Source organism: Rhinatrema bivittatum, chromosome 3 (genome assembly GCF_901001135.1).
Source record: "Rhinatrema bivittatum chromosome 3, aRhiBiv1.1, whole genome shotgun sequence".
NCBI classification, from domain to species: Eukaryota; Metazoa; Chordata; class Amphibia; order Gymnophiona; family Rhinatrematidae; genus Rhinatrema; species Rhinatrema bivittatum.
This window is the reverse complement of record NC_042617.1, coordinates 388,085,645-388,110,591: the sequence shown is the minus strand read 5'-3', so window position 1 is coordinate 388,110,591 and position 24,947 is coordinate 388,085,645. Positions and strand designations below refer to the sequence as shown.

Below are 24,947 nucleotides of genomic sequence, written 5' to 3'. Positions count from 1 at the left end.
ATTTGAACTTTAAGGATCCTTATGTGCTTTGCGCTACACCTCATTATTGATTTTGGCTTCACCATTGTGCGTACCACTTTCCTTCTCCACTCCTAATTTTGCTGTTTTTAAACAACATCCATGCCTGAGCTAAACTCTTAACCTTTGCAATTGCTCCTTTCAGTTTCTTAACCAGTTCATCGTCCTGCCAACATTCTTTCCCAGGCTCCATTTGCAGCAAGGGAATGAGCACTGTACAGTTTGGACTACAAACAAGCCTTAGCTTCTGTCTGGAGTGGACAGAAGCCCATAGATAGCCCACCCAAATTGTTATTTCTTTTGAAATGAAATAACTATCCAATTGGCTAGCAGATTGCATTTCTTTCTGATATGCCCAGATGGGACTGTACCTTGGGATTCATGTCAAGGCTTGTTCTGTCAGAGCCATGGCAGCGCTCGTAACCCACTTGTGAGCAGTTCCTGTGGAGTAGATCTGCAAGGCTGCAACGTGGACTTCTCTCCACACATTCATGTTGCTTTATTGTCTGCATAGGGATGGCTGCCGTAACAGTAGGTTCAGCCAGTCTGTCCTTCAGAACCTGTTTGAGGTGTAGAACCCAACTCTTTTGCCTAGGGCCCATTGTTTGGATTCAGGCTGTCTCTCCCACCCCACCCCTATTACCAACAGCTCTGTTGTTGTTGTGCCCATTGGCACCTGGTTGGGTGTCTGTAGGTCCCCTTTTGTGTTGGGGAACAGTCTGTAGCTACAGATTCACCTATGTGTGAGGACTACCATTCTGCTTGTTCTCGAAGAAAGCAGAGTTGCTTACCTGTAGCAGGTGTTCTCCGAGGACAGCAGGATGTTAGTCCTCATAAAATCCTGCAGAGTTGGGTTTCTCCTATTTTTTGTTTTAATTATAATTCTGTGTTACAAGACTGGAGGCCGCATGGGGGCGTGGTATAGGGCATGTTAGGCATGCTCAGTGTGTCCATCTGATGATATCCATGCGTGAGGACTAACATCCTGCTGTCCTCCGAGAACATCTGTTACAGGTCAGCTAACCGGGTCATTCATCCTATCTTTTCTCAGCTACCTTTCGTTACCCCCTCTCCCAGTTTGACTTCCCTGTTAAAATGTAATTTCCAAGCTTAACCTGTTTACTGTAAACCGACATGATGTCCACAACTAATGCCGGTATATAAAAATGTTTAAATAAATAAATAAATAAAATGCGTTAGGGCATTATCATGGGTGTTAGGGCCCTAATGCCCACGATAACACCATAATGCATGCATTATTTCTTTGCATCTTGAGATCCATATGCAGATTTTGAAAATTTAGTGAAAGGGGAGGAGTTTATGAAAATGAGGGGTGTTTAACATTGTGTGCAATAGTGTAACGAATATTATCGCTGGAAATAACTACACGTTTTTTCCTGGCGTTAAGCTGTGCAATATGCCCCAACCTAGATTTCCCAGAAATATTGAAAATCCTGTTTTAGGTGGGGGAGAGAGAGAGCAACTCTGGGTGGCACTCTTATTTGTTATCTATTTATACCACTGTAAGAGGGTCAACTAGTAATTCAAGGTGAGATTTTGGTAGTGGTCTAGGGTTTGGGAGCCAGTTTTACATGCACAGTCAGAGGTACGAACAGCACAAAACACATCAGTGAACATTTGATGTGATTTGGAATGAGGAAAGGTACACAAAGATGAGATTTCTACATTGTACTCTCACCCTAGCTTGATAGCATCTGCCAAGAAAAATGTGAAAAATTGTAACATCCCGAGTGCAAAGTTGGTAGACAGTTATCCTAAATGACTCGTGGCTGTTATTGCTGCAACAGGGGCTTCCAACAAGTATTGAGTCAAGGGGTGTGAAGACTTATGCAATCAAGACATTTTGTTTTTTAAATTCTTAATTACTTAATTACTGTAATTGTGCTTTCACAATGAAAGTATAGAGTATGTTGGGTAGATAGTGAAATAAACTACTATTTTAACACATTTTGATTAGTATTTTTTAGATAGCAAAATGTGAAAAATATACAACTGTGTGAAGACTTTACAAGGCTCTGAACATATTCCAGGATGATGCCATTGCTTCCTTGCTCCAATTCCTCTACATTGTATTCCTCCTCCTCTTTCTCTAAATCTTGCATCATCTCCACAGAAGAATCATGATCCTATGCACAAAGCAAAAGCAACAAAGGAATGAGAGGGAAAAAAAGTGAATGTCCTCAAGTGGCCCAGTCAAAGCCCAGATCTGAAACATATACAGTTTTCACATCTTGCCACAGATTTTCTATTTGTTTCAGATCTGGGCTTTGACTGGGCCACTTGAGGACATTCACTTTTTTCCCCTCATGATTCTTCTGTAAGTTGAATCTTCCCCTTAGCTCCAGGTCTATTGCAGACAGAAATAGGTTTTCCTCCAGGATCTGCTTGTACTTGCATCATCTCCACAGCATAATGCTGCATCAACCAGGGATGGATATAGGATTTTGCTCCCCTTAGGAAGTTTTGGTATTTTCACCCCCTCACCTCCTGTAAGGCCAGAGCTCAAAGGCAGCAAATCTTAACCAGCCTGCTGCCCCTAAATGTTTGCCATCCTAAGCACAGGCATAATCTTGACAAATCCAGGGCTGGCAACAACCAAGCTTTACTACTGGGATGGTGGTAGCAGGGTGATATGCTGTGTTGGTTTTACACCATTCATATTGCTTAGCATTGAGACCAAATCATTCCATCTAGGTCTCATCAAACTACAAAATCGTCTCTCATTCTTGCAATGTCCCCTAAGTGTTTCTTTGCAAACTCTATGCGGCATATAATATGTCTTTCTTTCAGCAATGGCTTCCTTCTTTCCACCCTCCCATACAAACTATGTTTGTGGAGTAACCTTGAAATTGTTGAATAGTCAACATTTTTCACAGTCTCAACCAGAGAGTTCTGTAGTTCTTTTAAAGTAATCTTAGGCTTTACAGTGACCTGCCATAGGAGTTTCTTTAACTTATGGTTACACACTTTGGAGGAATGGCCTGATCGCAGCAATGTCTTGGTGGTGCCACACTGTTTCAAATGATGGATATGACAGTGCCCCAGAGGAAATTCACACGTTGAAATGTTCTTCTAGTTTTCCTCCAATATTTGAATATCAATATCCCTGAGTTCTTTCAGCAGAATCTTGTTTGGCATTTTTTGACCTTTGCTTCAAATTCACTTCATATATTCAAATCAGCTCAACTATTGTGATTGGATACAGGCAGGCTCTAACTTATTATGGAGCTTGTTAAGGCAATTTTTTGGAACTGGAGCTAATTTGGGTTTGCTGTGACAGAGTGAAAAGACTTATCCAATCAAGACATTTTTTTTTATTCTTGATTATTTTTGGAATATTTCTAGAATTGTTCTTTCATGATTAAAGTGTAGAGTATGTTGTGTAGATCAGTGAAACAAACTCCTACTTTAATACATTTTAATTGTACTTTTTAGACAGCACAGCAGAATGTGAAAAATGTACATTGATGGGAAGACTTTTACAGGGTATGTTACCACACAAAGCCAGGATGACTGGCCAATACCTTCACATGACACAGAGGCAGGAGATTCTTCAAGGAGGAAGACACATCCACATCACTGATTCCAGGGAGGGAAATTTTCCAGCTCTATCTTCAAAGGGTACTGGTTTCTAAACATCCACCCTGTAGTGTTGGGGCTATGGCTGGCTTTAGCCCCATGGCTCTCTGTGAGAGTAACCTAAAGATATATGGAGAGATTCACTGAAATGTTTAGTAGGTAGGGACTCCCTGGAGAACTGAAAAGCGTGTGGAATGGGTTCCCCCAAAGCAGTACCAGCTCTGAATGAAGCCACAGTAGCAGGATGACATCATCTGAAAGGGCCCCAAAGCATTCTGAAAAGAGCTCAGCAGTCAAACAAAAAGAATCCTTCACCACACATACTGCTGTTCAGACTCAGAATGCCTGTTTGGAACTGATGAATCACTTCAAGGGCAGCAATAACCATTATAATCATCTCTTGGAAGGTGTGGAATGACACATTATTAGAACCAGTAAAACAATTGTATCTTATACTTTGCGACTTTTACAACAATGTTTGAAACCCATCTCTCATGTTTTAACTTTTAGTTGTAAATATTTTGTTGTGTCAATTAGTGTGGATTTAAATAGAAAGGTCTAAAGTGTGGCTGGTGTATTTGGGAGATGTATTATAGCTCAAGGTTTGTGAGTAAACATTTACATGTCGTCTCTGGTGCATCACCTTTGTCTTTCAGCCACAATGCTTACTGGTAGTCTAAATCAGATGTTAAATTTTAAACCTTATCTAGTGTATGCTAAATATCTCTTAGAGGAGATCATACCACAATTATTTCTCACATTCCTGTTAAATCCTAATTTGCCTATAATGTTCCTTCATTTACATGCATGTGCAAGTTAATATTTGTGTATATATGTTAAAGTCCTCTGAGATTGGGTCACAGTACATGCTAGGACCTTCATGCAATACAATTTTCCATGCAAACTAACCTTTAGACTAGAGCCTACCTTTCAAACCCCCTCCACATTACAGCATTTATGCATATAAGTGACGGCGCAGAGGTTAATGCTAATATTTTATAAACTGTGAGGTGGGAGCTGCACTGTTTATAAAATATGGTATATCTCTGTTCTAAAAATACATGCAGGCTTCAAATTCTTATATATTCAGGTAATCATCTATTGCTCTTTTGCACTAATCTCATATAGAGAAAATAACTCTTGAAACTAGTCAGAAATGTGTGAAGACAGTCCAGTGAAATTGTGCTGTCTACAAATTGTTGCTGACCTATTTTTCTATGTATTTCAATGCACTAACATTGAGGGCCTTCTGAAACTGATTTCTTTCAGATATCATTGTGCTCATTGCTTCAGTAGCAGTTGTTTCTGCTGGAACTCAGGGAAACATTTTTGCAACATCCGCACTCAGAAGCCTTCGCTTCCTACAGATCCTTCGGATGGTACGCATGGACCGGAGAGGGGGCACTTGGAAGTTATTAGGTTCAGTTGTTTATGCTCATAGTAAGGTAAGTGACAGAGTCTGAGCATATTGCATAAGTTACTGCAATAACAGACATAATGCATGAAGTGATTACCAAAATTCATTAATCTGCTTACAGACTGTGCCAGACAGTATGAGCCATTGTATTATTCATTCCTGTGGCAAGATATGGCTCATTTAGAACTATGATCTGTAACACTGGCCAACATTCTTTAATTGATTTCAGATGCACTGTTAATATCACATGACCTATGCAGTAACATATGTTGAACAAGATACTTTTATATAAAAGAGGTATAAACTTCCACAGCTTTGGCTGAGAAGACTTTGAGATGAGTATATTGTGGCTAGTGGTTTAGTCAGTCCACTCTTTTTATTTCCTCATTTTCTTACTATCCTCCCACAATAACTATTGCCTTGGTCTAGTTATTGGTCCACTACTGGTCGATTGTTGAAAGAGAGATCTCCTCTGAGACTGAAAGCTTCAGTACCACTCCAGTACCAGCAGGGATTATCCCTGTGGTATTATACATATTCTCTCTCACCCCATGGAGGGCATAATAAACATGATACCTCTGAGATACATCCAAGCCTTTTTGGCTACCGAGAAGAATTATTAACGTTGTTTTTCTCTTCTGCTATACACAGTTCAAGCCAAAACACTGCCCAACATGTCAGCTCATACTTTCAAAACATAGCATACTTAAGCAAGTAGAGTTAAGCAAGTAGCTATATTGGTCCTAGAGAAAACTGCAGTTTTGGGTTTTTTTTTTTTTGCTTTGTAATAAAGAAATAAGATATTAAGCTGTGAATGGCAAACTTAGGGCCTGATTCACTAAGTCATTTCTCCCAATCTGTGTCTATGGGGAAAAGCCTTGATGAATCAATGGTAAATAGCATAGGTAATCTTGTTTGCAAAATTGTATGCAGACTCTTTGCTGTTTTAACACACATAATTGCATGTGCGAATCCATTTGCTAAACTTATGCCAAATCAATAATGAGCAGATAAACAATGCAAATCAGCTGATTAGTAATTCATCATAAGCAAAATTCCATGCTAAAAATTTTCTAAAGTGAAATTTTTCTTAAAACTTAGCTACATATCAACAAATTGTTACATTTTTTTAATGATGAAGTCTGTGATTTTGCGTGAACCTTGTTGCAAAAATAAAACCTGCAAAACCATTTGCACATTATTCAAATAAGCTGGCAACACAAACTCTTCACACCTTACTGCTGAATTTCTGTGGAAAGTTCCTCAGCTTCATACATTAGCCGCTGAGTCTGTCAGATGGTGTTTCATATTGTATTGAGTTGAGATACTTTTTATTAAACCAACGCAAGAGTTATCCAGAAGTGTGTACATGAGTTTTTAAAGAAGGGACCTATGAGGTCTCAAAGCTCATATACATCATTTCTTAATAATTCCTATTTTGGTCCAATACAAACTATCAGAGCCTTCGGGGAATTCAGATGTGCAATAAGAGTTAACGTCTGCAGGGCATATTCAATCATTTTAATATACTAACACATTTCATTTTTGTAGGCATTTTCTAAGATTTTTTTTTAATGCAGCATGAAAAGTTGCCTCACTGCTTTCAATAAAATAGTCCAGCTCCACTGTTTATATCAAATCCATACCAGGATATGATGCAGAGGGGATATTGTGTATCAGTTTTATGGATTGAAGGACTCTGGTGCTTTGAAATCTGCTGTAGCATGAAGTGCGTTTGGGTTTTTGTATGTACTCTTTTATACTTAATTATTGCAGATGTTAGTCAATGTTAGACAAATTTACCCCTATTCACAATGCTGCAAACAATAAAAAAAAAGGGCAAACATTTGCTCCACTGTTGTGTTGCTGCATATGGTTAGCTCACCAGACAAGTGTGCTAGTCCCTTTGAAACTGAGACATGGCATGCTCTAATGCCCCCTGGGACTCCTTATGATGTAACCAAAAATCTAGCCCCATCCCACTTATATTAAAACAAAACAAAAACCTATATCCCCAAAGATCCTTCCTTGCCTCCCTGATATCTCCATTTTCCCCCTAGGGCAAGGTAGCCATTCAGCTCCCCCACCCCTACCAGCAGAAGGAGAGTGGTTTACCTCACACTTAGGGGCTCATTTCCCAGCCATGGTATTTTTCCCTGCATATTTTCCCTGAGGGAAAAATACCTTGGGAGGCACAAAGCTGCGGCAATATTGCCCTGCTACTTTGTAATTCCCGCAGTATTTTTCCTCTGGTTAAATATGCAGGGAAAAATACCATGGCAGTAAATGCCCCATAACAACACGTGATGGCAGCCCCAGGATATGGGGCATGTGATAGTGGTAAGGGTCAGGCAGCGCCGTTCTGAAAAATGGCCACCACCAAACTCGGAGCCTAGGGAGTTCTCCAGGCCCCCACTGACCGCTAGGGCGGTTTTTGTGAGTAAGGGGAGGGGGCGGCTGGGGAGTGGGGATCTCAGCCTCGGGGGAGGGGGTGTCAGATTTTAATAATGAAAAGGAGGGGTAAGGGATTAGATGCAGAGCCTGGCACTGATGTAAATATTATTTTTTTTATTTTTACAGTAGGCCACCTCCAGGGGTGGCAGGGAGGATTGGGAAAGAGGTCTATAGAGACCACTGTGGTTTTTGACTACTTTCAGGGGTGGGCTTACTCAGGTCCATCAGCCCCTTAAGGCAATGGCTCCAGAAACAATGGACATGCGCTAGCAATCCAGTGTTCCCAGGGGAAGTTAGCTACAACTGAAGAACTGTAGCTAACTTCAGGTTAAATAACACACAGGCCGATACAGTAAGGACGCGTTAGAAAGAGTGCGGCAGTGCCGGGCGCACCCTCGTTTGCCGCACGCACAGTTCTGATCACATACCGCTCGATAAAGTATTTAAATTAGACGCAAATGCAAGCCGCGTCCAAAGCACGTCCATGAAGCGGTAGGCCTGAGCAATCCATTTTACTGTATAGAGCGCTATACAGCGCCTATACAGTATCCTGGGTGCGCTGGTACCTGTCATTTCAAATATCATTTGAAATGACAGGCACCAGGAAGTGGATGGTTCTCCTACGCTCGGGCATCGGGGATGGCCAGTCCTCTCTCCCCCCCTCCCGAAGCAAGGCGCATGGCGAAAATCGACTCGACATGTTATTAAAGCAAATGTGAATAAAGTGCAACAAAAGTAAACTTACTGCATGTGAATGTCAAACAGTCCTCTCTCCCCCCCTCCTGAGGCGCGCACCGCGGCTCCCCTGCCTCCTGGGGGCAGCCGGCGGCGAATGCGGCTTCCAGCAGCCCCCGCCGGCCAAGGTGGATGAATGCACGCCTGTACGTGCAATTTGTGCGCTCAAGGCAGTGAAGGCGCATGAGCGCACGCCGTGCGTGACGTCATGGCGTTCGGTCATGCACTTTTGCTGGCTTGAGCGCCCAAATTGAACATACAAGCGGGCACTCAAGGCTGCGAAAGTGCATGACCGAACGCCGTGATGTCACGGCATTCGGTCATGCACTTTCGCTGCCTTGAGCGCCCAAATTGCACATACAGGTGTGCGTTCATCTACCTTCGCTGGCGGGGGCTGCTGGAAGCCACTTTCGCCGCCGGCTGCCCCGGGAGGCAGGGGAGCCGCGGTGCGCGCCTCGGGAGGAGGGGAGAGAGGACTGTGTGTCATTCACATGCAGTAAGTTTACTTTTGTTGCACTTTATTCACATTTGCTTTAATGACATGTCGAATCGATTTTCGCCGTGCGCCTTGCTTCGGGAGGGGGGGGGGGAGAGAGGACTGTTTGTCATTCACATGCAGTAAGTTTACTTTTGCTGCACTTTATTCACATTTGCTTTAATAACATGTCGAGTCGATTTTGACCGGAGCCTGCCTATTGCTGTCTCTCTCTGCCGGGGCTTGCCTGACGCTCCACACTAATGCAGGGGTAAGGGTAGGCGGTAAATTAACAGGTTAAACATGCGGCAAAACTGCAGGTTAAAAAGGCGATAATCGTGGGGGCACGTTACTGTATGGGAGGGAATAGCTAATCCGATCGTTTACATACCATATACATGCCGTGGGCGGAAAGGGTTTCCCGTTGATTTAAAGAAGCGGTAAGGATGGGTTAAAAGGGATAGTGAATCGCAGGTTGGACTAACGCGGCCAAATTGTGAGTAGATAGCGGGTTAGAAGCAGGGTAACCACGGCTGCACTTTTCTGTATCGGCCTGACAGTTTGCGATTTTTTTAAGCAAACAGTGTTATTTGATTTGCATTATTTAGGGTATTAATGAGCTGATTACCATGCATTTGCATGTTAATTTGCCCATTATAATACATGTGGTGCCAGGACTGAAATAACACAATGTATTTCAAATATCTTGCGTTATCCCTGTGTTAGGCCATTTACCATACGAAAACCAATATTTATCGCGCGGTAAATGGCCTAATGTGGCTTCAGAATAGCTCCGGCTGACAGTGCCGCATGTGCTAATTCATACATTGTAATGTTAAGTTTAGCTGGAAAGTATGTTTTTGTTACTTTGTCATAATGACTATTAACGTTTAGTATTCTTATAACTCTGCTAATGTTTGGATTTAAGACTGTGTATACTGTAGCTGTCGAGGTCAGTATTCAAAGAGCTCTGCCCAGCTAAGCAAGAACTTAGCCAGCTAGCTTAAAGTATTTGAAAATTGACTGAGCTACCCAGCCCACCCTAGAATTTCATTAGGGAGCTGAATTTAGCCGGTCATATTCTGGGCAAAGCCTGGGCGCAAGCTTAGAGAAGGACAGGGGGTGTGGAAGGGGATCCTCAGCCAGACCTGTAACCTTTTTTGGACAAGAGGGATGCAGGAGATCCTGGGCCATCCTGGCTGGCTGTTTTTTTCTGACAACAGGAGTGGGGGGTGATTATCCCTGCCGCACGACCCTTGTTTTTTTTGAGTGACAGGAGGGAGGGATGGACAATGGGGATAGTGGGGAAAGCAGCAGAAAGGATGGAGGGAATGGTAGTGAGCAGTGAGGCAGAAGTCTTTTTTTTTTTTTTTTTTTTTTTTAAAGAGCCTCAATACGGAGGGAGGGAAGGAACTTAGTCAGTCAGTGCTGATTGTCAACACTAACTGGATAAGTTTGATAAATCTTTGACTGAACACCTGGCCGGTTCTGTTCATTTGAAACATGTCCTGAAGATAACCAGCTAACATTAGTTGGTTATCTTGCTCACTCAACAGGTTTTTGAATATTTGCCTCTTTGTATCTCACCAGGTTTTTTGTTTTTTTTATATCCATCTTTTCATTATCCAGGAACTCATCACTGCTTGGTACATAGGGTTTTTAGTTCTCATCTTTTCGTCTTTCCTTGTCTATCTGGTGGAAAAAGAAGCCAATGCCCAGTTTTCTACGTATGCCGATGCTCTGTGGTGGGGCACAGTAAGTAAAACTTCCGTTCTGATTCACATTGATGGTCCTCGTAAAGGAGGATAGTGCATGAAAAGGAGCTGAAACGATATGGCTGGAAACATTTTTCAGAGGGCCACTTTATTGATTTAGTTCAGTAAATTTGAAAGCAGTGGCTGAGATGGCAGATTGCAGTTTAGATAAAGAAGAACACAAAGCTTACCGGCAAAAGAGCAGAATGAGGAAAATCAGATACGGAGTCACTGAATGACAAGTCTATAATCCTGCTCTGTCTAGAAAGAAGCATAGACTGGTGATCAAAGTGGCAATCAGGAAGTCCAGAATTCGAGTCACACTTGTGTCTTTTGTTCTCTGTATGACAATAGCTTCGGTAAAATCAGATTTCTGGGAAGATGGAATAAAAAAATAAAAAAAAAGGAAATAAATAAATAAATGAACTGCAGAGAAGTATTTTCATCAAAAGGATTCTGATAAGATCATAAGGAAAGAGTGCAAAACTTGAGTGGTTAATAATGCCACTGTAACCCTGAGCTGAAAATAGCTCCTGATACAATACAGCTGAATTTCAGGTGCATTGTCTCATGACTAGCTTGGTATTTATATGTTATAAATGTATGTATTTCTTTTTATAAAGCATCGCCAACGAACACAATGTTATACATGTGCAGACAGTTTAGAATGATGTCAGCTACATAAAGACCCGTTTTTATAATTTGATAAACACTGACGAGAGACATGGCCATAAAATGTTATAAAGCCAATGCCAAAGGCCTAACTTTCAAACCTATTCATGGTACTGCATTTGCGCACTTCAGTGGATGTGCAAAGATTTATCCCAGCATTTTATAAACTATGAAGCGGGAGGTGCATAGTTTATAAAACTCCGCGTAGTTCTGCTCTGAAAGAATGCATGTACATTTCTGTCTGTGTGAATATTTCCAATGCAAGACAGTGTTTACTGAAGTACATATTTTATAAACATGCGTGCATATAAGTTAGGAGTGAAAAACAATATAACATGTATGGGTAATTTTCCTAATTTATATGCAGAGGCAGGTATTTTATAAAGTGTATATATACACCATTTTGAAAATACTTGTGCATGTACTTAAAATAACCAAAACACCAGTTTACCTAGACCTTCTAGCATTTCACTCTGAATCCCTACTAGTTCACCCAGGACTCCCACTCAAAAATTGAAGACGGTCCAATTTCACTTGTGCTAATCAATTAGCAGGTGTAACATGGAACAAATATGTTTGATAATTTATATGTGTATATCTCTTATAAAATAGCAACTACTGTGTGTGCTTCATGACCCCACCCTGGAATACCTCTTTTTTGTGCCAGTAAATTGTGCGTGCAAAACTGAAAATGTTTTATAAACATCAAAAACTTTTGATGTTTATAAAATAGCATATACGCGAATATGAGCTACTTACATGCCTATGTGCTGTTTTTCCGCATGGAACCCCTTTGAAAATTTACTCCTAAGAGAAGAAAGTGATGACAGATGAGAAAAACATGATCCCCAAGGCCCATCAAGCTTGCTTGTCTTTGCTTCCGCTTCTAATACTGCATATCGTTTGACTTTACTCTCACAAGCTGACATTTTTCGTGTGTCTCCCATGATTTTTTTCAATTCAAATACTGTTTTGGTCTGCATCATCTGTATTGGGAGGCCAATCCATGAATCTACTGTGTCTGTGAAGTAATATTTATACTATGACCCTTTGTTCTTGAACTTGCTTTCAACTGAGAAATGTTTGCTTCTCATGCATTATTTATACCTCTGAGATACACATCAGGTACACAAGGAAAGGAATGTATAGTAGAGACTATTTGCAAATGTTACAGTATAGAAGAAGCAAGATTATCTTTTCAAGGGAGCTTAACAAAATATTTTGCAAAAAAAAAAGATCGAAGCAGGATTTGAAGGTGGAAACAGAGGGGCTTGGTTCACAGTTAGTGCCAGAGGTATGGTATATCAGGAGAGAAGGCACCGAGTTGGAAGAGAGCTGAGGGAAAAAAGGTAGCTGAGGACTCCTGCGGGGCATGTAGGGAACAAGAAAGAACATCCTGAGAGATGAAGCATAAAAAATATGTTGACCTAGTGGAGTGCAAGGTTTTGAAGGAGAGTGTGAATTTGAATTTGAAAGAGATGGGGAGATAATGGAGGTACTCAAGAAAGGGAAAAGTGGGTTTAATGCATCAGGACTGGGTAGATAGTTCTGATAACAGAAACCATTTCCATTTGTCTTCCAGATTACCTGTGAATTTCTTATTTTTTGAGCCATCTTTTTCTTGGCAGTACAGGAAAACATTGTAAAAAGGAAAGAAAAATAATATCCATGAGTGGTTTTTTCTGCTCACACAGGGTCTCTAGATATAAAACCTTTGTGTTCCATAGAACCCAATAATTTTGCTTTAATAATAAGCCAGCAAAAGCATCTAGCACTACAATACACTAAGACAACCATTAATGCAAACACTCACCCTTCAGTGACTATATCTGTGTGCTCTCAATTAGTATTCAGGGCACCTGTGAATTTCATTTCTGGGGAGATTTTAGATTCTCCATTTTCCAGATTTCTCTTTTGTCATAGACTCTTTTCTTTACTTTCTTCATTAATTATGTTAGGAACGCAGCTCGCAGGAAGGCCCCTTGAGCCACGGTACTCATCCCAATGCCACCCAGCATGGCTCAGGATGCCATCTGTGCCATCCCGCGGCATAGCCGCTGCTGCCTCCTGTGTGCTCTCGAATGCAACTCCATACGCCACCAGTCTGCTCCTGCTCCGGACATCCTAAGACGCCCATGTGTGCACAACTCCTCCTCTTAAAGGGCCCATGGCAAGAAAGCCTCCATGGTGCCCCTTGATGATGTCATGCTGTCCTTACTATTTAAGGACTCCTTAGACTGAACTCTAGTGCCTCAGCAATAAGACTCCTGCATCCTGGTGTGTACTGTGTGTTGCTGGTTCCTGTATTCCTGATCCTGTTTCTTGTCTCATTTCTCCAACCTAGCCTGCCTAGTTACTCCAGCTCAACCTTGTGTTGTCTCTCAGCCTATCCAGTCTCGTCTTATCCAACCCTTCATCTTCCTGCTTGCCCTGATGTGTCAGTCCTTCTCATCTCCCAAGCTTGCCCTCAGACTGACTTCTGGACCTGACCCTCTCATTTGTCACCTTCCACTGACTCTTGCCTGGACCTTAACCATTCTGACTTGCTGCCTGCCATAGACTCTAGCCTGGCCCTGGACGATGCATATGCCATTTCCATAGAGACTCTAACCTAAAACCTGCCGGCTCCCAGAACCTGAGGGCTCAATACAAGGGGAAAGGGGTTGGTATAGGTGAAGCTCCTGTCCAGTTGTCACCAGATTGCAAGGAGTCCGGAAAAAGACTTAAATACATTGAACTGCATGGCGTTGCAAGTAGGAGTTTTTTCTGAGAAGATAATCCCCAAATATTAATACAAGTCTTTGGTTGGATTTAAGAGAAAAATTATATTTACCAGAAACTGCTCCTCTACAATTGCACTTCACAACACAAGTCAAGTAAAATATGATATGATTATTCAGAAGAATATTTTAGAATAAAATAAAAAATAAAGGGTTAAGACCGGTGACTGAAATAATTGACTAGAAAATTTCTGAATCTATCAGATCTTGTGCCAATACTGAGGTCTTCCCTTTCTTTCAAAATAATTTAATAATCCTTTTAAAAAACCAGACAAAAAGAAATTTATTGAATTTAAATAAAAAGTTAAGAATTTTAATAATAACAAATTGGTTGAATTATTCAAGACAAGACTCTTTTCAATTATATCAAAATTAGTCAACTAGCTTATTTTTTTACATTACTTGAAACTAGTTGTTCCCTGATTTTTGATTTGTTGTTGAAAATAATCAGTACATTTAATTTGAACACCCAGTCTTACACTTCTTTCAACCAATCAGTAGAAAACATGTGGAAACATCACAAAAAGAACTGTTGCTCCTCCCTGTCTGTTCAGTTCCTTTGGTTTTCTGTTCTTCTTTGGCTCTTACTGCTGTTCCTGCCTCTGTAACTGGTTTCCATTGTTGTCCTTCACTTTCCAGCTCCCATGACTCTTTTTTTTCTCTGGCTCTCTCTCTCTGATGCCCACAGAGAAACAAGTGAGTGAAGGCCTAGAAACTTCCTGTTGCGTGTGCTAGCCGGGGCAGGCCCGCGGCCTGGCCCTCTTACCCTCTGCTGCCTAATCCAGCATCTGGCTCCACTTCCCTCATGGCTGTAGGCCGCCGGCTCTGTCCCCATGCTGTCCCCAGCGTTCTTGGCTCTACTGCAGACTCCTGTGCTCCGCGGCGGGCCTCTCCGCATGGTCCGCAGAGAGATGCTGTCATCCAGCGCCGCGCCCCTCCCTAGGCGGTAACTTGGCGGCGGTAACTTGGCGGCGGCCCCAGATGTTGACGTCATTGAAGCTCCGGTATATAAGGCTGGGCTCAGCTCCTGTTAGTCACCTTTGCAACAGGTCTCCACGATGGTCGTGTACTTCGTTGCCTCCTGGTGATTCCTCCATGTTCCTTGTTCCTGTTCCCTTCGAGTTCCTGTTCCTGGTTTGTCTTCTTCGTTCCTGTGTTCCTGCTTCCCAGCTTTCCTTATGGATTGATCTTCTCCTGGACCCGACCTCTGCTTTGCCCGACTATGCTACTGATCTTCTCCTGGACCCGACCTCTGCTTTGCCCGACTACGCTACTGATCTTCTCCTGGACCCGACCTCTGCTTTGCCCAAATACACTATTGATCTTCTCCTGGACCCGACCTCTGCTTTGCCCAACTACGCTATTGATCTTCTCCTCGACCCGACCTCTGCTTTGCCCAACTACGCTATTGATCTTCTCCTATTCCAGACCTCTGCTTCGCCTGACCATGCTACTGATCATCTCCTAGTCCAGTCCTCTGCTTCGCCTGACCATGCTACTGATCATCTCCTAGTCCAGACCTCTACTTCACCTGACCACGCTATTGCTTCTTTCCTGGACTTGACTTCAGCCTTGCCTTGCCAACACTCCTTGATTGCAGCCTGCCCTGACTTCAGTCTGTTCTAGGATGCTTCTACTGTCTATATCCTGGACTTGGCCTTTCAGGCTTCGGCCTGTTCTTGCTCGGGCACCCCTGTCAGACTTTAGTTCCTATTGTTGCCCGGGTCTCTGGGACTTCGCCTCGTGCAGTACAGACTCTTCAGTTCCGCTGTGGCTGCCTCTGGGCTGACCTCTCCATTCTCTCATCGATGACTACATACGGGGGCCCACCTAACTCCAGCCGGCCCCGGTACCCAAAGGCTGAACCTGCGGGGAACGAGGGCTGGTATTGGCGAAGCTCCAGCCGGCCTCCGTCAGTGAGCCCACTCCGCCTGCCGATGGTGGGGACCCATAGGATCAATCCTATGGGTAGCGTCAACTCCACCTCGGCCCAAGGGTCCACCTCCTGCACAACACTCCCTTTTGGTAGCCTGTGAGCAGAGTGAGCCCAGTAGTCCTCTCCCCAATATTGTCTCCTACACATCCTTTCTAGGGAGGGCATTAAGAAAGTGCTTCTGTTTCCTTGCTACTGCTCTGTCTCCCCCTACATCTCATTGGCTGGCTGTGGAATGTTTGATCAATAGGCTTCAGGAGAGGGCAGGAAAGTAGTTACTGTGTTTCCTCTGATAATGCTTCCGCCTCTCCCTGCAGCCTACTGGCTGATGTAAGGACTGCAGGGGACTGCACGGGAGGGCAGTGTTGTGAAAATGCGGGTAGCGGTTCCATCTCTGATGTTTTCATGTGCCCCTGGGCCCCAATGCAGCGGCAGAGGAGCTCCGGCAAACACCGAGGCAGGTGAGAGATGCTTCAGCATGGGTTGAAAATGGAGAGCGATGACTTCAACCACAGCCACATCTGTACACAGCAGAAAGAGACCCAAACAACGCAATGTTGGTCTCATGAGTGGTCCTCCGACTACTCCAAGCCCTTTCGGACCTGCTGCACGGAGCAGCAACTGAGACAGGGTGGACAGTGGTCAGAGGATGAGGACATCAAAGACGAAGACTTGAACACATGAACAATGCAATCTGGATATGTGGAGTGAAAAGGAACTCTGGTCACGTATATGAAGAAACTCTGGAAAGGCCATAAGTTGCTTGAAGGAGACTTGGTCGGTACCGGACGTCACACGCCCTACACTACCTAGCCGGACTGGTCTCGGACCACGCAGGCACCATGCCCTACACAGCCGGGGTAGGCTGGTGGTTCTCCACACAAGCTAGCAGAGCTGAGTCGGTACTGCACATCACGCGCCCATATACTCAGCCAATGAAGACAGATCACAGACCATGTTGGTGGTTCCCCATACAGAGAAGATGGAGATGAAGTGAAGACTCCGACGAAGCCTCTTCCTACTGCACCCTGCACAGCTGATAAAGGCCAAGCAGGGCCATGCCAGAACGGATAGGATAAATAGAGTTCATTCGTGAAGAGGAGGCAGGGTGCAGACTCCGAGGATCCAGGCAAGGTTTAGGGTTCGAGGGGATGCCTCTATGATACCTCTACAAGGTCAAGGATGCCTCTATGATACCTCTACAAGGTCAAGATAAATAACAAAGAGTCCCACACCATCGAATCCAAGAGGGGGGTACCGCAAGGATCATCCCTCTCTCCGACTCTTTTCAATATTTATCTGCTCCCGCTCTGTCAACTACTCACTAACCTTAACCTAAGGCATTACCTATATGCGGATGATATTCAAATCCTCATCCCTATAGAAGATTCCCTACACAAAGCCATATCATTCTGGAATAAATGTCTGTCAGCTATCAACAATCTACTCACCAGCCTCAACTTGGTTCTAAACAAAAACAAAACCGAAATCCTCATTATAGCACCGGAAAACTATACCCCCTCCTCACATTCTAACACTAACCAACATCCGGACACCGCAGGGCTCTCCACCACGCAACAAGTTAGAGACCTGGGAGTCATCATAGACAGCAGACTCAGTCTCAACAAATTCGTCAACAACACAACAAAAGAATGTTTCTTTAAACTTCAAACAATAAAGAAACTCAAACCACTCCTCCTTTACAGAGACTTCCGCATGGTTTTACAAGCCATCATACTCCCAAAGCTGGATTACTGTAACTCTCTCCTCCTAGGCCTACTAGCATGCACCACCAAACCACTTCAGATGGTCCTGAACGCCTCCGCAAGAATTCTCTCAAATGCCAAAAAAAGAGATCATATCACCCCAATCCTCCACCACCTCCACTGGCTTCCGATTAAATACAGGATCCAGTTCAAGTCTTTAATGATGATACATAAGGCCTTACACAACATCACACCTCTCAACTTAACATTTCAAATTCAACTACACTCATCCGTGAAACCAACCAGAAGCGCTTATCAGAACAGACTAATCACACAACCAGCGAAATCCGCTCTGAGGAAACGTGCACTATCCACAGCGGGCCCTTCACTTTGGAACTCTCTCCCTCCAGACCTGCGTCTAGAACCATGCCACACTACATTTAAAAAGAAACTTAAGACTTGGTTGTTCAAACAAGCTTTCCCCTTGAGCCAATGATCAGGAAGAAAAGTATTTTCACTCCCACATGCCATGTTATTTATTGATTTATTTATTTTCACTCCCACATGCCATGTTATTTATTGATTTATTTAACTGCATGTTTATTAACGGTCTAATATTATACACTATTTGCTTACTTTGATTAGTTTTTGTTATATGTTAAAACTTGTTCACTTCGTTTGTTCAATGGAAAAACTTGCTTACTTCATTTGTTCAATTGTAAAAACGTTTTTCCTAATTCTGTTCTATGTAAACCGCTAAATGTAGCGATAGTTACTGTTCCTTGTAAACCGGGGTGATATGTATATTATACAGGAACCTCCGGTATATAAATTATATAAATAAATAAATAAATAAATGATAAAGGTTAAAATAGGAAGCTGGAACCTCTTGGAGACTTGCGCTGCCAGGACGAAGATGTACTGGATAAGGAAGACATCAAGACGAGACATCTGGAGACCTTGAGACGATAAAGACGAAGAAAAAGTGTGAGAACATCTCGAAGACGCAGGATCCTACATATAACAGAATGCCTTGAGAAGCAGATGACGAGAAGTCCTAAGGAGGACTGGCTCCATGCAAAGGCAAGGAAGGAATGAAGACAAGACCTTTATATACTGAAGAGGAGGCGACTCCCTGATGACATCAATGGTGGACCTCCTCCCTCACTGTCCCTTTAAGAAGGGAAGGAAGACACGGCCTCGCCCCCTAGGAGGAACAGGGGAGTGCAGGACCATGGAGAGCGGCATCCCTGCCGCTGAAGACGCTGGTGAAGGGAGTAGCAGGCCACAGGCAGGCCCCGATGAAACAGGTGGCTTCCTGCTGCTGGGGAACAGCTGAGGACAGCACCGACCGCAGGAGAGACCGCGGATGAGGCCCTTCCCCATGGAGGGGAAAAGGTAGGACCGGTGGCCTCCAGGCTGCATGGAAATAGTGTTGGCGGCCTCCTGCCGCACAAAGATAGCAGCATGGCTCCAGCTGTTCGGAGAAGATGGACGGCCTCCGAGCCGTGCTAAAAATAGTAGCACGGCTCCTGCCGCTATGAGGAAGTGGCACGGCTCTGGCCGCGTGTAGAATGCCAGTGGCCTCTGGGCCGTAGAAGAGCGGTAGCGCGGCTCCTGCCGCGTGTGCCGTCTCGGCACGGCAACAGCCGTGCTGAAAAACTTCGGCAGCCTCCGGGCTGCTGAAGAAGGCAGGGGAAAAAAAAGTGGAGAAGCTGCCCAGGGAGGGCAGAATCATAACAAACAGGTACTGAACTTCTGTCTCCCAGCTACTGCTTTTAATTTGGTATTCCGACAGCTTAGTTTTGCATTAATTACATCATACAAGATTCCGACCACCATGTTTTGTCCATTTTCACAGCTGCCACACAGACCTTTTTCTTTCATCTTTAGTAGAATGGGGCACTTTTTTAAAAATATATATTTTGCAGCAAAACTACATGTTTTGTTCTTTAGGTGTCTAGCACAATGGAAATGGCCCTCACACTTTGCTACTAGTATATAGACAAGTGGCAACTTGTGAACAATTTCAGGACAGGTTTCCTTCCACCCTTGTCCCATTCCCCTCCTCCTACCCACAGTTGCTGACTTTTCCCCTCACCCCCTATTCTTCTCCTTTGCCTCCCTACTGTTACTTTTCTGCCCCTCCCCCTTCTTCAACTATATTTTCCTCTTTCCCTTCTCTACTTTTACTATCTCCCCTAGGTTCTTCCTTTTACCTCACCCTCCCCAGAATTCTCCCACAGGTTTTTTTTCTCTCTTCCCATTTCCTTACCTTTTGTGGGGGCAATTTTTTGAGACTTACACTGTGTTTGACTACATAAAATTGTAATATATGCACATAAGTAGCCTTTGTGCACAGTGAGTGAATTTTCATGAGACTGGGACTATGCGCATATTTCTGCTGCCGCACAGAAAAGGTATGTATGCACAAAGAGGCTATTCTGAGGGTGTTGAAGACATTTCAGGGCAGGGTTGGAAATTACATGCACAAACATATATTTTATAAGCAAATTGCATGCATACTTCACCAAATGTGTGGATGCTTTTACATCTTCTATTTAAGTCATGGTAATTAAATTAAATCTCTCCTTTCTCTACAGTTTTTGGGTGCTGGGTCTGAGGCAAGTGGTGGAGGATGTGAGTGAACTGGTGGAGGTCTTAGGTCAAAAGGTGGTGGTCTGAGTGAACTGGTGGAGGCCTTGGTAAACTGGTGCTTTTAAGTAGGCGCACAAGTATTTTCATAAGCAAAGTATGGAGATACATCATCCATTGTTACAAAATACCTGTCTCTGTACATTAATTGATGGTTTGTTTGCACACATGTTGTAATTACTTTGTACATGCATTATATACATGTACTTTTATAAAATAGGTATATAAACTATGCAGATCCCCTGCATAAAACAAATCTGCATATATTGAAAAATATGCATGCAAATGCGAGGTAGAGATATGTGGTATTTTAGAAACTGGGATTTCCAACAAACAATTTGTAAATCCAGGCATAACTTTGTGCACACATACTTATATATATGTAGGGTAATTTGCTTATAATATTTAAAATATACCTTTTTATGATTGATCCAAATTCATCAGAAAATAACACAATTGCCATTTGTCTTGGATAATGAATTTTGTTAGGGGTTTTCTTAATGCTATCACAATGAATTTATTACAATAACTTAATGAGTGTCAGATGTTATAAGAATTACATATTCAGCAATCATTCCAAATAAGAAAATATATTTTGATTCTTATAAAATTAACGGATTAAACAAGGAACTAAATGACTAAGGAATTAGCATATCAAATTAACTTCAAACTTGCACTTATAAAGTTAAAAGATTCTAACTACCCCTCAGACAGGAACTTAAAATGCCCAAACCTTACAATGCAGCCAGTCTTGGGATCGCTTGCTTGCTGCCTCAGTGTTTCTTTTCCTTTGGTGTCTCTGAACCAAAGCAGCACTCAGGACTTAATTTGTGGGGGAACGGCCCAGGATGCACTTCCACCACTTCTTTACAGACTTAAGAGGCAGAGCAGCAGGGGTGTTCTGCTCCAAACCTTGTTCTTCAGGCAGCCTGCAGGGAAAAGGGGACGGGATGAGCACTGGTGGGCAAAAGAAGGCTAGATCTTGATCACTGGTGGAGGCTGGGAATGGAGGATCAGAAGTGTATGAAGAGTATTGTTGGATAGATCTGTAAGAGAGTTCAAACCAGTCCTTGGCTCTGCACCCTCCCTCCACCCTACCCCTGCTTCAGAGTTCCACTTTCTTTTTGTCTTCAAATTAAACACTGGCTACACTTCCCTTAATTATTTATTGCACTTTTCCTGAGACAGGGACGGTCAGAGCTTTATGAGTTCCCAAACTCCAAGGCTAAGATGATAAGGTCCTACTGTGTCTATTCTAGTTAGTCCATGTGGCTCTCATTTGTTCTCATCTTTTAAAAGGATTTAGTTTGCATTTCTTTAATGCAGTTCATTAATTCTCATCAATTAGCTTCCAGACCAGCAAAGTGACTGGTCCAAATCATCCATTTTTTCAGTCACTTCAGCTCTCAGCCAGATGAACATTTACCACATGGCTTTTGGTAACATCTCCTTGGATAAGTCCAAAGGCTCTAACTGGTGGATTTCTGTAGAAGAATTGTAAAATACAGACCTGCTAGTACCTAGTTGGGATGTGCAGGGAAAATAAAAATCCATTTTCGTTTTTCGGTTTGTTTTCAGGAGGTTTTTTTCCCCACAAATTTCAGTTCATGGATTGCTTGATCTGGTTAATTTGTATGAAAAAAAAAAAAATGAATCAAGCAATTAAAAAAAACAAAACAAAATAGCAAAAAAAAGAAAAAGAGCCCTCCCTCCCACTCTTCTGGAAAAATGCTGGGGCCAGGATCCCTCCCAGCCCCCACTTACCCGGTGCAGTGGGGATCCGCCGGCTTGGACTAGGCCAAAGCCTCAGTCTTACATAGGCAGAGGCAGTGGCGGATCGCAGCATTCACTAGACCAAGGCTTCAGCCTAGCACTAGCCCGATGCCTGGGCCTCAGCAGGAGCCCAGATCCAGGCCCGATGCCACAGTCTGGCCAGAGGAAGGGTCCCAACACCGGAACTTTGGCCGGATCCAGGCCTGACGCTGTGACCCGACCTAGAGGCTGGCTTCTAACCCCCAGGGCCTTGGCTCAGATCCAGGGCCGGTGCTGGGGCGTCATCCAAGAGGTCGGGTCCCAACACCTGGGCCTCAGCCCAGGGCCAGGTCCAGAAGCTCCTCTTTACGCGTCCTAGGCCCAAAATGAAATGAACAAATTTGGTTTGAATCATTCGAGGGCCCAATTCATTTCAGGGGCCCCAAATGAAACAAATTAGCCTTATTTGTTTTGTTTTACACTTTCATTTTTAATCAAATGCACATCCTAGTGCTAGCCAAATCTGTTTTTTCCAGAAACAGTCCTTCTTTGCCCTTGTATTCTGTCCTGAGAATAGTCCTTCTTTGTTCAAAGAAAGATGGTCAAACATCTCATGTCGCTTTGCGAGAGAAACTCCATCTTGTCAGCATACACAGTTAGTTTGAAGGTTTTTTTGTGTCTTGCTCCTACCTGTGTACAAGAACTATGGAAAATTACCCCTCCCTGTGTTTCTCTCTCTATTATAGCAGGAGTAGGGGAAGCAGCAGCAGTGGCACAGGGACTCAGAAAGCATGCACTTCTGGCACCTTGGCTGCTTCACCTCCTCCTTCCTTCACTCTCACTTGCTTCTTCTCTATACAGGAAGTACACAGGAGTAAAGAGAGCAGCTACAGGTATTGGGAGTGCAAGTCTATGTGCTAGATTCCTATTGCTGCATGGCTGCAGGGAAGGCACCCCTGGCTTCCACTACTTTTCTTCAGCTCCAGGGCTGGGTGAAAGGACTCATCTGTCAAAACTGTCAAGTGAAAATATGTACATTTTTTCTCACCCAGCCAAAATATGCAACAGAATCAAGCAAAACTGAAATTAATGGGAGCAATATTCACTGGGGGAGGGGCATCCAGCTCAGTTAGCCGGATGTATTGGATATTCAGTGGTATAATTTTACTCCACCCTGGAATGCCCTCAAGTTATCCAGCTAGCCAGAAAACTTGGGACCAGTGAAACCAGCAGGATTATTGAAATTTGGGGGTTTGTCCGGCAAAGTACCAACTTAGCCGAACAAAACCCCTTTTAGTATGTACCTCAATATATTTTGTGGTTTACAGGGCTATACAATGCTTGATATTTTCAAAGCATTCAGATGCTTACAATATTTGTGAAAATCAATTCTTGGCAGCCACAATCTTGTTAAATATCCTATCTGGCCTGTTACAACAGTTATTTTTTACTTACTAATGAGAATTGTTATATGTAAAACATAAATACTTACTGTGCTTCTCAGTAAGACTCCTTATCTTTGACAGAATAACCACCGTAAGATTTTTAAAGGTCAGATCCTGTGACCATTTAATAGGGTCATTACTTATTTTCATTGATCTGTTATTTATTTGCTGTAGAGCTGTCATGGTTGTTTGTTACATCCTAGGTACTAGCTTGTAAGCAGATGTTTCATGCTTCCCTTACAGTAAGAAAACTAAATAGCCCAAATAATAGAAAATAGACTAGAAATACGTGTTATAAAGAAATACATGTTAAAAATAAAATTAGTTAAAAGAAAACCAACCAAGTGTTTAGACAATATATTATACAGCTAATGAAAATGGAAGGTAATGAATATTTAAGATGCAAGATTTCAGAACTGCCCAGGTCCTTTCTATAGTCATGTTCTACAGATCAAGATCATTTTCCTGATTTGCCTGAAGAAATTATCTTAGCAGATTCAATAAGCCTTTAAACATCTGTTAATGATTTGTAAAAAGTATCATCTGTATCTAACAAGGCTGGTATTCACCCACCTACATATGTGGCCTTTCTTCACCTGTCTGAGGCCTTTTCTTTACCTTATGTGAAAAACCATGGGACTTGGCTCAAGGTGCACTGTTTCATTTTATTGTATCCATTTCCACTGAAATGTAATCAGAAAACAGCCTCAGCCTAAAATTGTAAACAAAATAAAAATGTCTTGTTTAGAGCCATTTACAGCAGTTTTTGTACCATGATGGCTGTAGAACAATGCAGAACCTGTCTCTAGAAAAAGTCTGATAATTACACAATTTTCTTTGCAAATGGTGCAAGTGCAGCCATTAATTCTTTACTTCTGTGTGAATGCACAGAAAATAAAGGTCTCTCCAGTGTTATACATCTCCTGGATTGGTAGAAATCAACAAAATCCTAGACGCATGGCCCATTGGAGTATTCTCTGATATTCCATGCAGGATTCAATCAAACCAGAATTCTTCCTGTTTTCAGTGGCAATAGTTCAACATCTAGGGTCTATACCAGGGGTGACCAACCTTTTATGTACCAAGAGCCAAGAAATTGGAACAAACAATAGAAAAGAGCCTCACATTTAAAAACAATGAAGGAGGAGATGGGAGTAGCCTCTTCAAATGGTATTCCTCTCTTAAACCTCCAGCTCTGTCCTCACCAGTCTCTCTCTCTCTCTCTCTCTCTCTCTCTCAAGCTCATCCTGTTCCCACTAATCTCTCTCTTGAACCCTTACTGTGTACCCCGAGATTTTCAGTCCTCCCACCCTCTCCCCATCAGTGTCTCTCAATTCTCCCACCCTATCTCCACCAGTTTCTCTCTCTCAATCTCATTCTGTTCCTCCAATCTCTCAATCCTCCTACCTTCCCCAGTCTTTCCACACCAGTTTCTCTCAGTCTTCTCTCTGTGACAACTTGACTCTGTCCTGCATCTCCCTCTTTCTCACCCATGCTCTTCCCAATGTCTGTCTTTTTCTCTCTTGTCCCCATCAGTCTCTCGCAATCCCT

The 24,947-nt window shown here is 42.9% G+C and overlaps 1 protein-coding gene and 1 long non-coding RNA gene across 4 annotated transcripts in view; one reads left to right on the top strand and one right to left on the bottom strand.

Annotated features, from left to right (window-relative positions):
* The window catches only part of KCNQ5 (potassium voltage-gated channel subfamily Q member 5), a 1,147,293-nt gene that overhangs the window by 876,357 nt on the left and 245,989 nt on the right, over positions 1 to 24,947 (top strand). The window contains exons 4-5 of the mRNA XM_029595626.1: positions 4,888 to 5,063; positions 10,329 to 10,454. Coding sequence (XP_029451486.1) covers positions 4,888 to 5,063; positions 10,329 to 10,454 — 302 coding nt within the window. The remainder of the gene's footprint in view (positions 1 to 4,887; positions 5,064 to 10,328; positions 10,455 to 24,947) is intronic.
* LOC115087905 lies at positions 3,565 to 24,100 on the bottom strand. Of its 3 annotated transcripts, none has more exons than XR_003855652.1 (4): positions 23,970 to 24,100; positions 20,933 to 21,128; positions 10,645 to 10,826; positions 3,565 to 3,738 (listed from the first exon to the last, which is right to left on the bottom strand). It is a non-coding gene; the product is annotated as an uncharacterized LOC115087905 (long non-coding RNA). The 3 variants fall into 3 exon arrangements; XR_003855654.1 differs by having other exon boundaries at positions 20,938 to 21,128; XR_003855653.1 differs by lacking the exon at positions 3,565 to 3,738 and having other exon boundaries at positions 10,585 to 10,826.